Genomic DNA, 13446 nt, shown 5'->3' with positions numbered 1-13446 from the left:
AGCCTGAGTTCCTTCTCAAGAATGCTTCTATATAAACTGGACTTCTGCTCTAAATTTATTAAACCTTATAAACCAGATTCTAAGTTTAAATTTAGCATAGCATGGCTTTTAATACTGTTTTCAGGTTCTGGTGCAGCCAAGCTCTTTTTAAAACGAATCCTCAGTAGCTTGGAGTTACAGAGGTCAAGAAAAATGACACTTTCCCCACTTTGAACAATCCTTCTTCTGACCATAAACCACCTCAGACCCATGTTTAAAACCCAGATCTTTCCTCTGTGATGCAGTTAGTGTCATGATCCAGGTTTGGAGGCATTTAGTCTGTGGTTAAAACACGCCCTCAGTGCTTATAGGAAACTGTCCGTCACTCAGGTAGAGCCCAGAGCCGCCGTCCGGTCTCCCTCCTCTCTCCCAGTTTGGGCCTCCACCCTTCGTACTGGGACTCCTGCCAGAGCTCGCTGTGATTTAGTGCGCTGACCACATGCAGCCGCTGCCATATGCTTCACCAAACAGCTCATATTTAAAGCTTCTGTAAGCGATCAACCTTTCTGCGTGAACCTCTGCAGGGCCACAGCTGATGTATCGTACTTCTGAAGCAGTTTCCAGCGAATTTACAACGCATTAAATCTCTGCTGACGGCGCTGAAATCCAGACTTAGCCCGGTCGGAACACCCAAAGCCAAAGTATGTTAGGATCTCAAGTATTTATGCGAAACTGTCTGAAATGTCAAGATCCAAATGGTGAAGGTCTTGGGTGACCCAGAGGCGTTCTGATACCTGTGTTTGTTCAGAGAGTTTCCTCACAACTTAAATGTGGAAAAACATTCAGACCATTGCGGGCTGCAAAAGCTTGATGATTTTCTTTCAGGGTTACCAAGAGGGAAGCTCTGAGATTAATGACTGCTCTGAAATGAAAAATTACAGCAGAAAAACATACCGGATGTAAAAGGAATATTCAAGTTGGTTTCTGCCTGAGAGGTGAAACCGGCGTCATTACTTCATCAGAAATCGACGACGTGATTGGTCGAAAAATAACAGTAATTATTGACATAATCCCTTCTAACACTCTCAATCAAGCTGTTCGTTGGTTGTTTGGAGGATTGTTTGTTGTAGCCTTTAAATAAATAGACAGGTCTTATAGTCTGAGATGGTCACAGCCAAAAGATATCTTGAAAATTTGGAAATCTGCAATTAACCACTGTTTTCCCAATACTCAGGATGACGTTCCTCAAACGTCTTGATTTGTGTGAAACCCAAATATACTCAGTTTACTGTCATAGAGGAGGAAAGAAACCACACGATATTTACATTTAAGATGCTGAAATCTGGGAATTTTGACTTCTTTTTTCCTGAAAATTGATCAAACAGAACAATTGACTATCAAAATAGTTGCTAATTAATTTAACAGGTGGCAACTAATCAGTTATCACTGCAGCTCTTCTAGTCACTGTGATAGAAATGGTGCAAATTGAACAAGATCTTGTGACTTGAGGTCCTAATTATTCACTGATTTGTCCAACCCTTTGTTAAAAATCATCCAGGTTGTGTCATGTTTAGTCACAAAAGCAGCTTGTTTGGGAGACGACTGTTATTGTTACAGCAACAAAAAAGGGGGGTTAAGTTTTATGGTGGGCTGCAAGGTGGAGCGGTGGTCAGCACCGTTGCCTTGCAGCAAGAAGGTCGCTGGTTCGTGTCCTGGTGAGGACACCCGGGATCTTTCTGCGTGGAGTTTGCATGTTCTCCCCGTGCAGCGTGGGTTCTCTCTGGGTTCTCCGGCTTCCTCCCACACAGTGCAAAAACATGTTGAGGTTAATTGGTGATTCTAAATTGTCCGTAGGTGTGAATGTGAGTGTGCTTGGTTGTCTGTCTCTAAGTGTAGCCCTGTGATAGACTGGTGACCTGTCCAGGGTGTCCCCTGCCTTCACCCTGAGTCAGCTGGGATAGACTCCAGCCCCCCTTAACCCTAGTGAGGATTAAGTGGTGTATAGATAATGGATGGATGAAAGTTTTATGATTAATGGGAAATGGCGTTGACCATCAGTTTTGTTCGCCACAAATTCATCTTTTTGGGTTTCTCCTTTCCTTCACTGTGGTATAGATAGAATTTAGATAGAAGATTTTTATTGTCAATTTCTCTATATATCCAGGATATACAGAGGAACAATGTAATCAAATCAAATTAAATAGAATTAAACATATCAAAAACAACCTATGTACACTGGTTGTAGTGCAGTATAGTGACCGCTTAGTGAGACGATAGTCGTGCAATATGGTAGCAGTTTCTTCAGATGTACAAAGCTGCTTTTTGTGCATCTGTAGACCCCAAAATACAACGAAAAGTCTGTAAATGTAGATAATGTGGACTCTTTAAAGTCCAGTGTTTTGTTGACCCGTCCATCTGGCCTGACCTCCTCCCTAATTCAACTTCGTTGCTCTATACCTGTAACCTGAATTCTGTCTTTGCTCCCATCAATAGAAGTCACTGTTAATTGAACATACATATCTTATTTTGAGGCATTTGTTGGAACAGCCACTAGAGGCTGCTTAAGAATTAAACCTAAACTAAACTATAGATTGTAGAAAGCTGCGTGTTTTTATGGGCTGACAGTCTGTTTTTTGGGGGGGGGGGGTTGGATAAAGATTCACACTTTAAGTCCAAGTTGTAACTGTGAAAGCATTTTACTCTTTTTTATAAAGTTCATCAGTCACACCCACTTGGTTATTTGACCCAGAAGAAATAATTGTCTGGTTCCCAAATTTGAGCGAGTGCAAATTTTTTCTATTTCAAATGAGTCTTTGACTTTACCTACCCTAACCCTAACATGTTCATCAGGCTCATGCAGTGTGATGTTCAGTCTAACAGCAGGATGGAAATGTTGTAAATAAAGCAGAGTGAGGACCACTCTGCTCTAACTGTGTCACCGATGGTCGGCCAGACAGGAGCTCCATCGCTGAATTATTCAACCAGGTTAACCCACATTCAGACACAAGTCTGGGGAGAGAAAACAATAAACTGGGCAGATCAAGGCCAGTTTGACCCCAATTTGTCCGCCATTTCACTACACTGTCCAATTCACTGCATTTTACTCCACATGAAGACTAACGATCTGAATGAATGAATGAATGAATGAATGAATGAATGCCCTTTATTGTCATTATACAGTATATAGCGAGATTGGTGACAAACAAGAAAACAATATAAAACCAAGCACTGAAACGGAGAGCCGTGAGCCGCTGCATCTAAGCGCACCGCCATGTTGCTCATCTGGAAGGAAATGTGGTAAAATCATTTGTCGTAAGTTGTAACGACTGATTTAGAGCTTCAGGGACAAAATAACGCAGGATTGGAAAACGACTTGAAAACATAGAAACATGATGCTTCTGTTAAAAACAAACCTCTCGCTCATTTTGTGAGAACAGTATGGATGTTGCTCTTTTTCCCTGATTGCAGCAGCTTCACACTTTGCTGTTTGTTATTTTTTGCTGCATATTTAAACATGAGAACAGGACATACAGTGTTAACAAATGTATTAGACCACCTGTCTAACTCGTTACCATCCAGCATCATGAAGTGCTTTAATTCACACTCAGCGTTGACGCTTGACCATTTTGAGCAGGAATGAGGAATTTCAAACAGAATTCACCTTTTTATACCCAAATTTGAGCCACTGGGCTCCTCTGAGGAGTCAGAAATAAATCAAGCATAACATTCAACCACTAAAACTATATTTCTTGTTCAAGAATGCAAGTAAATAACTATATTTTGAAATGTTAATCAAGAAATAATAACATGCTTTACTATTTTTTTTCAGTTTTTTGTAAAACAGTAAATTTGATCATCCATTTATTACAATAATAATTATATTCAAGCAGTAAAAATATTATTTTGGTTAAAGAGCTTCTACATACTGATGTGTTAACCATTACAGAGACATAAAAAAATGCTTTTGTAGTTACCGATGCTGTTAATTTTGGGCCACTGTGGCATAAACCTTACACTGGGTGTTCTAATAAGTTTGTTAAGCAATGTATATATATATATTACGAAATTGATGTCTTGTCCTGCATCTGCTTTTTTTTGTATCAAAACAATCCTATGAAATAGCTGTAACTGAAATGCAATTCACTGCAACTAATTCAAACACAATAAATACACTTCTTTGTGGTTTCATACATGTAGCGCTGCATACCTTTTTGTTTGTCACCATGTTAATGCCTTTGATGCAATGGCCTTTTACAAGCTTCTGACAGGCGTCCTGAGGACGACCGTGGCTAAACGTATACAATAGGTGCTCTGACAAGATGGTTCACACGTCCTCTGCTTTATTTGTTGAACCCTCCGGTCTGTTATCGTTGTAAAGCCAGGCAGCGCTCTTTGCAAAGTCAGCAAACAGCATTGCAAGAATGCAAAATACTTCCACACACTGCTCCTCCGATCAGTCAGCGTCAATGAGAATTGAAGTTTGCTCTCCAACATCCAACTGATCAATAGGTCAATGGCTGGCCCAGTAATTTAAGTTAGAGTATAGTTTCCATCCCATATTAAGAAAAAGATAATTTCTAGCACAGTCATTCAAACCACAGAACTGACGCTGTACACAAACTGACACAGATGGCGCCTGAGAACTCATCAGGTTGTTGTTATGAGACAGTCTGTATTTCAGGGCTGCACGGTGTTTTTATGCAGCCACATCTTCCTTATCAGTGTTGCTCTTCCTCTGAACACCAAACAGTTGCTGATTGCTTTTTGCTCTTGTCAGATTTTTACTCACTGTGAGCTCATTTTCTCTGCGTTATGAAGTCCTGCACCTCTATGGAAACGGCACAACCATGACTGGAAGGAGAGAGAACTCACACATGTCTTCTGTGGAGCATGACGGATTTAATTGAGTTTCTTTGATTACTTATTTTACAAAAGTAAGACGCATGTGCAACATTTTTCCAAGTGCCCACCGGTGTTTCCCATACTGAGAAAAAGGTAACTCTATATGCTATCAGTATTTTACTATTTATATTTTTACAGCCTCTACAAACTATGTGTTGTCATCAGTCTGCACATCAGCTCTACAGAGGGAGGTGAGATGTTTCACCGTGCTGAATGCATCTCCAACAACTTGCTCCTCTGTGTATTATTTCTGAGCCATGCTGTGTTTATTTCTTCAATCAATTATGTTTTATATTCCTCTAAGTCTGTCTTCTCGTCTCCTCTCTGCTCTGTGGAAACACTGCCTGCAGTTCATTTGAAAACGCTGAAGTTTTGTCGTGTGACTGTTGGTCACAACCGAGTCAGTCATGTCTTCTCAGTTGTGTTGAGCAGTGAAGAATTCTATTGTTCTTTACATCATGCAGTTGATTTCTGGGGATTTTTTTGTAGGTTGCATGAAACATGTAGGATTAAGTGAAATATAACAGTTTAAATATTTTATTTGGCGTCACACATGATAAATAATGGCTTCTCATTTGAGCTTGAGAGTGAAGAATGTTTTTTTTACTAAATCCAATTAGTGCAAACGATTTATTGTTGTTGAGTTTTTGAATAAGACATGTAAGATAAAGTGGTTTAAATGAAATATCCTAATTTTAACCTTATATTTGGCTAATTTTCCTGATAGAACTGTACGTCACACTTGATTCCTTCATGGATTTTCTGAAAGCTAAAAGTCTGACAAATTCTTCTGTTTTTACACTTTGTGGCTCAGATAAATGTGTCATTTTAATGATTTTTTTAGACTAACACATGCCTTTGAAAGCTGCTGGCAGGGTTAAACCAACAAAGGACCCATCTCTGTCTTTATGACACCATGCTGTTGTACTTAGTGTCTGAGGATCCTCACCGTTCTTTGTTCCTCTTTGTTCCTGCTTCGAGAATCGCAGACTTTCACTGCATAATCCGTCCTATTCCAGATGGTTTGCGTGTGCTGTAGCGTGTCCAGATTACCACTGCGGTCCTGTCATTGGCGTAGATCCGTGCAGAGGATCCAGATTAAGCAGCATTAATCCCCTCGCCGCTTTGTTTGGGGATGATTTGGCAGAAAGCCTCCGGCTCCAGCTGGGATTGTGCTCATTGTTTTCAAAGACACACAAGTGGCTCAGATATCATATCATATCCGCCATGTCATACAATGCCAGGCCATACTGGTAATTGTGCTGCATTGTGTTTCATATATTGTTGCCCTGTAGCTGGTGGGAGGCTACTGGAGGCTACTCAGTGCTGGAGCTGCATGTATTAGTCAGTCAGCCAACTGGTTTGATAATCAGTTAATTGGTTTAGGTGAGAAAAAACATCTAAATACGCTGATTTCACCTTCTTAAATGTGATTTTTTTTTCAGGTTTCTTCCCCCTCTGTGGCAGAAAACTGAATATATTTGGGTTGTGAACAAAATAAAACGTTTGAGGACGTCATCTTGAGCTTTTGGGAAACACTGATTGACAGTTATCCCCAAAAAGCTTTGACTCTGTTAAATTAAATAAATAAGATAATAATAATAGAATATAAAACAGTTCTAGAAGAAAATAACAGGATCTTTCTGTCAACAATGTCTCTCAGGTCATTTATGACTCAGGAGCAGTATCGAAGTTTTGCACATCCAGCAATCAAGTTAACGAAAGTAATGATACAAAATAAAGTCTGGGTCCGACATGCTGCGTAATACTTACCTCAAAGTGCATCCTTTGTGATTTGCTAATTGCATCATTTATATTTGAAAATCAATTGCAATCCATGTTTGGCCCTATTTGCCAGGTGCTCACACAAAGGCAATTGTTGGATTTCTGGGGTTTTTATCAACAATAATGTGCAGTCTTAACCCTAATATTAAAATTGATGGGGCAAATTTATCACTTTTGTCTATTTCTTTGGTAGAAAGCACTTTGGGTCAGCGTCTGTTGTTTTAAATGTGACATATAAATAATTGTGATGTGACTTTGTCAGGAGACAAAGCAGAAAAATCTGATTGTATAGACATTGTGATACGAGTCACAATTTTACCAGGGGTGGTCATTTTTGCATTTCTTTTCCACTTAAAAAATAAAAAAGATGAAGTGACTTTTGCTGCAGCCTAACCTAAACAAGTATGTTACCTTAAAGGTGATTTAAAATGGCAGGTTGTGGTGTATTAGAACTTTATTTTTAAGTATCCAATTTGCAGAAGGTGTATTTTGGATACTGCACTTGTCCGTGTTGTGATTTTGATGATATTTTGATTAATTGTTCAGCCGCATGAACAACTAATAATCGAAACATGAGTTAAAATAATAATTAATTGCAGCTCCACTCATCACAAAGCTGGTCAACATCTCTGAGAGAGTCTTCAGAGGTCTCCACAGCAGCGACAGAAGTCATCAATATTCCAGTAGCCTGCTGTTGTTGTGAGGCAGATGTCATGTAGGAGGCTGTGGGTGGTGGGTTCAGGTACAGTCATAAAGCTCTGTTGTCCAGCTGTCTCATGCTTCCCACCTCTGCCTGTCTGGTGATCAAACCTGCAGAACGCTGTTTTCCCACAACCTAAATCCAAACTCCTAAATCAATGACAGGGTCTCAGGTTTTATTGGTGTTGCTTCACTACAATCTGTTTTCCTGACAGAGCTTTTGTTTTAGCAGAACTGAGGCTTAATCAGCTCCAACAGATTCTTTCTAATGCATTTTACACAAGTTTAAATTCAACACGCACATGCTAGCACACAACCAACTTTGCTTTTTTTTTCTCTCTCTGCGATGAAGTCATTTCAAACTAAAGTGTGCTTCAGCGTTACCAGCTCGTCCTGCTGGTTTGAAGGCAACAGTCGCCCACATCCATCAGCTGTGCTCTTTTTTTATCTGAGTCATCTTCACTTGTTGTTGTTGTTTTCCAGCTCTTACAAATCTTGCTTTCCTTTTTTTCCCCCTGCAGATATTGACATGAAGAAAGACATTGAGACTCTAATAGCAGAGGAACGGGCTGATATCATCTTGAAATATGCTACGGTGAGTTTGTGCTTCCAACACACACAGCAGAGTCAAGATCATGTTTTCTTACAGTCCTGCTGCTGCAAAAAAGGAGCCTATTGCTATTTTTAACCAGATCAAAAGTAAAAATATGAACATTTGTTTTTAATTTGTGCTCCAGACACACATTGTTGTGTAGCAGCTTCCAGATGCTGTGAGCGTGTCTCCAATACCTCTTGTGTTGTTCTTGTGTAGGAGGACGAGTTCACACGCACTCGAGCTTGTGGTTAAAAGAACCACAGAGGAGGACGTGAATTCGAACGTGCGTTTTGTGTGTTTCTGCATGTGTGGAGGACAATAAGTGTGCGTGGGCGGATGTGAGCGTTCTGCCAAAGTGCATTAATAACACGTTGTGTAATAATATGCTTGTGGCCGTGGTTTGAGGTGATCGGAGAAACGATGACCGCAGATGTTAAATGTGACTGAAACTAACATCAAAAACAGGCACAAAAAAACATGCAAGTAAACTAACAAGCCAGTGACTGAAACTAAATGGAGATGATGAAGCCATTTGTGTTCAGTTTAGTGTTGAGCCAGCAAGTGTGGAATGAACCCAGAAGTAGTTCAGCCCCGTAGGAATTCAAAACACCTTCCTGTTTTCAGATATTAACCCACTGATCAGCTTTAATGCTTGACTGCATGTTAAAATGCTAAAGTTTTGTCTGAGTTGGAGTGATGGGATGTGAGGATTTGGGTGGTCAAAGAGCAGGTGAGGCCTCAGTTCTGTTATCACTGCAGAGTAAAGGGCTAGTTCATGGATTCATGGCTGATGAGTGCATTTAATTACATCATTACACGGGCCTAAAACTTGAGAGTGCACCGACTGTCAAGCGAGCTGACTGCACTTGTGCAACAAAGGTGAACTAGATGCTAGTTTTGGGCTCCATCTGTATTTTATTAGGCTTGTAGTGTATTCAACTAAGGCTGAAAGACCTCTCCTGCATGTTGTCTCTAGAGTAAACTATTCAGCCACAGCACACGCTAACGCTGGCCTTATTAAATGAATTCTGAATCAACATAAAAATCTATTTGCAGCATATTATATTGGTTATTTTACACTGAAGTGATAAGATCTGACTCTTGCACCCGTGCATATTCATATGATTTCTGTAAATAGAACCATATCAACTGATGATCGAAGCACAAGAACATAACACAAACAAGTTAGCTGCTGGTTTTAGAGGATCTGTCATTTTCATTGTTGAGCTGTGATATACAAACTGCTGTTTGCAAAGTTTATATTCGACTTTTTGTCCATATCTTTGAACAAAACGCAGGCACGTCAACTCCTTCTTTGACATGATGTTGGTTAGTTTGGGAGTAAACGTTCGATAAACGTTAAATCAGTTAAACCCAGTAGTATCTATCAGGTGTAGTAAAGTTGTTCAAACACAGTCAGTTCCTCCTGCTGCCAATAATAATGGATTAATCCTAGAAGGCTGTCGAATTGGAACCTTTCTCCTTCTGAAAGCAGCACCTGCAGGTGTCTGACCGATGAGAATTTGATCAGATGAGATCACATCGGCCAACCAATCAACCCGGACAGCACAGCTGTACATTTCATGTTAAGCAGTTTTTAGTCTTTTCTATGTTATCCGGGCAAATAAAACAAACACAGCAGCTGATCTTGCTGTGGAGAGGTTGCATCATGTTTTTCAGTGTGTATATGAGGAACCTATCTGCATATGTGTAACCTACATAGTGGCATGGACAGAAAGTCTTCTGTGAGGTTGTGTTTGCAGCTGTCAGTCATGGATGGAAAACAAGAGGGGCTTTTCATTATGCTAACTTAAACCTTGATCTGTGGACACCTCACACGTGTAGTTGTTGTTGTTATTCTAGTTTTTAGTTGCTTGGAGGACTCTGTTCCATTCGACACAACATGTGGACGTCTGCAGCAGGTCGACATGGACTTTCACGGATCCGCACAGAACGAACATTAGACAAACCTGAGTAACCCAAGAGTACTCGTATACGTCCTCAATCATCAACCTTTATCTAAACTGAGGCATGAAGGCCTCATTTACAGTGTAGCCAAGTAAGAGCATCTGCAAAGGCACAGTCAATGAAAACATGAATTAAAGGATTTAAGTTTTAAAAACAAATGAATCAACTAAAACAAGAGAAGCTGGAAGTGAAACAGGATGAAATGAAAAACCTGAATTGTCCAAAGGGTAAAAACGAGTCGAGATTTGGATGTAGAAGGTAAAACACTGGCCTTGTTCTTCCTCACGTCTTCTTTCCCCTGTGAATTCCTTAAATGCTCCTTCAGGAAACAAGGGTTCAGAAGAAGCTTACAGTAAAGAAACACCGACACATATCCAGTGCAGAAGTTTTTTGTCATGTGGCGTGACATCTAACTGCTGCACCTTCATGGCTGTAGGTTTGATCTGACAGGTGATGTGACTGTGCAGCACGTCACCAGTGACTGGCGTCGCTTAAGATTGATGCTGTGGAGCAAATGATTTCTCATTTGGCAGCTTCAGCTTTGCGTCTCGTTCTACCGTTTCTTTCTCGCGTCTTTGCCGGGAAGACGTAAGGAAGAAATGTGATTGAGAGAATTGAGGAGACACATTAGTGTCGTAAAAAGCACCGCGATGAGCCTGAAGGCAGCGTCCTTTACAAATGTATCTCTTACTTTTCACGGTGAGGATGCCAAAATGCTCCCACATGCCGCTTCTCGGATGCTTCGGTGTTGTGATTATTCAGTTTTGCTTTGCTTTCTAGTGTCTTCTGCCATTTTTAACGATTAGCTTCATTGGGCAGCAAGACGTTAAGCTGATGTGTGAATTTTAAAGATGCCGTCTGCTTGACGACATGTAAAATACTTCAAACTGTCTGACGCGCTTATCAGCTGTAAATGTTGAATTTGAGCAAGTCTTTACAGTTGGAATATTTTCCCTAATGTTTGAATTGAAAGTGACATTTGTGTACAAACTGGAGGTCACGTTCTGATGAAACCAGCAGAATCACAACTCTGAGACTGTTGTATTAGACGCTCTGCTCACTCCAGTGGCTCCGTGACACATTATAAACAACAATGTGGGCACAAACCGCCTTGAGATCCACAATGTACTCATGAAGACTGGCAGGGTAAACTAAAAAAATGGCAAAAATGGATGACTGTCAGCACAAAATATACAAGCCAAACCGCTTCATTTCCGGTGTTTTTGTGCAGATATTTAAGATGATTCGATCGCTGTCATCTTTAATAATCTAAACCCTACTTAGTTTCTGGGTGTTTTTTCTTTACTCTTGTTATATTTTCAGTCACTGTGGGCTCATTTTTCTCTGCAATATAAAGTCCTGCTCCTCTGTGGAAACAGAACAACCATGAATAGAAGGAGATACAACTCAAACATGTCTTCTGTGCAGTACGAAACAGTCATCCATCCATCCATCATCTATGCACCACTTACTCCTCACTAGGGTCGTGGGGGGCTGGAACCTATCCCAGCTGACTTAGGGTGAAGGCAGGGGACACCCTGGACAGGTCACCAGTCTATCACAGGGCTACACTTAGAGACAGACAACCAAGCACACTCACTTTCACAGCTATGGACAATTTAGAATCACTAATTAACCTCAACATGTTTTTGGACTGTGTGGGAGGAAGCCGGAAAACACGGAGAGAACCCACGATGCACGGGGAGAACATGCAAACTCCACACAGAAAGATCCCGGGTGTCCTCACCGGGATGTGAACCAGCGACCTTCTTGCTGCGAGGCAACAGTGCTACCAACTGCACCACTTTGCACCTTCATCACAGCCAAAATCATAAAAAAGACAAAACCAAAAGTGCCCACAGGTGTTAAAAGGAAAAATAGTGACTCCACCTGCTAAACATATTTTACTATTTGAGTTTTTAGAACCCTGAAAATCTTGCCATTTTTCAAACTACTCTGCAGATAAACACAGTATTTTGGGATTTCATCATGCTGAATGTATCGTGCGAGAACTTTCAGAACAAAATTTCTAATCAAAGCTGTTGCATTTAAGGTTTTCTTGTCCAGATTTTTTTTAATGAAATGAAAAGATTCAAGCTTCAAGAGTTTTTTTTGTAACATGCTCACACAGTATGGGTGGCGCAATGCAAAGTGACTGTTCAACAAGACTGTGCAATACCAAGACATGATAAAAGCATTCCTTAAAAATAGAAAAACTTATAAATAATGAGGAGCAGGGAGTGCTTGCATGCATGCATTCATATGTATGTGAAATGTGGATGCAACATCATCTTATTGTGCCACACAGAGACAAATATTTTAATCAGTTTCAAATAAAAGCCACACTGAGTGCCATCTTCGTCTTTGCTCGGAGCAACAAGCAGCTTCACTACAAGCCGGTGTGAGAGCAGTGAATGTGCTGATGCAGAGCTGAGCCGGTGGCAGCCAGAGGTTAAATTTAGCTCAGCAGCTCGGAGCAGAGGGGTGACGGGGTGGCGTTGGAGGGGTTTGCTCTGTCTAGCCATAGCAACAACCATGACACGCTGTGCAGCAATTGACTTGACACCGACCTCCGGGGACTGGCTGAGCTCCCGGTCATCGTGACTTCTGTGTATGGATGCTGGTTTCCGGCCACATGTACAGCACAGTGCAGAGCAGGGAGGCTGGGCTGGAAAGAGATTGATCCCTCACCACAGCTGTTTATTCCCAGGAGGACTGTGGGTGAAAAAAAGCCTGTCACGGACACATGCAGGTTCATGTCTTTTATGCAGGTTTCAGACGGACTTTACCCGTCTTCTTCTGAAACGTACTACTTATTAAACACTCAGACTGATCAAATCTAGTAGCTACATGTGCATTCTTCTTAAATCTCAACTTCTTGATCTGGCAGCTTTCATTGTACATTTTGTGGGCAGCTCTGGTCAAAGTTCTCCAATTTTGTTTTTTACAGAAAATAAAGAAAATGGATGTGAATGTTGACTTTTTTGGTAAAATAATACCGTTTTCTTGCTGCCTCCCAGTTCCAAGGTTATATCCCTTATTATCTGCATTTCAGAGGCTAATATATCATGACAGTTGCAAGGGGCCATCCGTTTCCAAATGCTTAGAGAAATACTGCTTTCTTTGGTGCTAATCTGCAAAATACAGCTGGTGGAGTTCCCTTAAAAATCTCTTGCAGGCAACATGGTTGTTTAATGAAGCATTCTGGCGATCACCATTAAGTCGTACAGTTTAAAATATCTTCTCAGCATCTGAGGATGTTCACTGCATCAGTCGCCCTCTGAACACCAAACTGTTGCAAGGCAGTTTTTTTGATCCTCTCACATTTTTACTGACTCTAGGCTCATTTTTCACTGCAATATACAGTCCTGCACCTCATATGGAAACAGAACAACCAGGACTAGTAGTGGAGAGACCTCAGACATGTCCAGTATGCCACAGTCATAAAACCCTAAATCATTTGAAAAAAACTTGAAACTTGAATTTCTTTATTGATTTCACAAAAATTGAAAGAAACC

The 13446-nt window shown here is 40.7% G+C and overlaps 1 protein-coding gene across 2 annotated transcripts in view; it reads left to right on the top strand.

Moving 5' to 3' along the window:
* Window positions 1-13446, top strand: part of LOC103374105 (USP6 N-terminal-like protein) — a 62776-nt gene that overhangs the window by 25775 nt on the left and 23555 nt on the right. The window contains exons 2-3 of one of the 2 annotated variants that reach the window (XM_008304138.1): window positions 7887-7960; window positions 8177-8243. In XM_008304138.1, the coding sequence (XP_008302360.1) occupies window positions 7953-7960; window positions 8177-8243 (75 nt within the window). In that variant the 5' untranslated portion in view covers window positions 7887-7952. The remainder of the gene's footprint in view (window positions 1-7886; window positions 7961-8176; window positions 8244-13446) is intronic. The other variant, XM_008304139.1, reaches the window with a different exon arrangement.

Source organism: Stegastes partitus, unplaced genomic scaffold, assembly GCF_000690725.1.
Source record: "Stegastes partitus isolate 25-593 unplaced genomic scaffold, Stegastes_partitus-1.0.2 Scaffold2146, whole genome shotgun sequence".
NCBI lineage: Eukaryota > Metazoa > Chordata > Actinopteri > Pomacentridae > Stegastes > Stegastes partitus.
The sequence above is the reverse complement of the archived record's forward strand: the minus strand, read 5'-3'. Positions and strand labels throughout refer to the sequence as shown.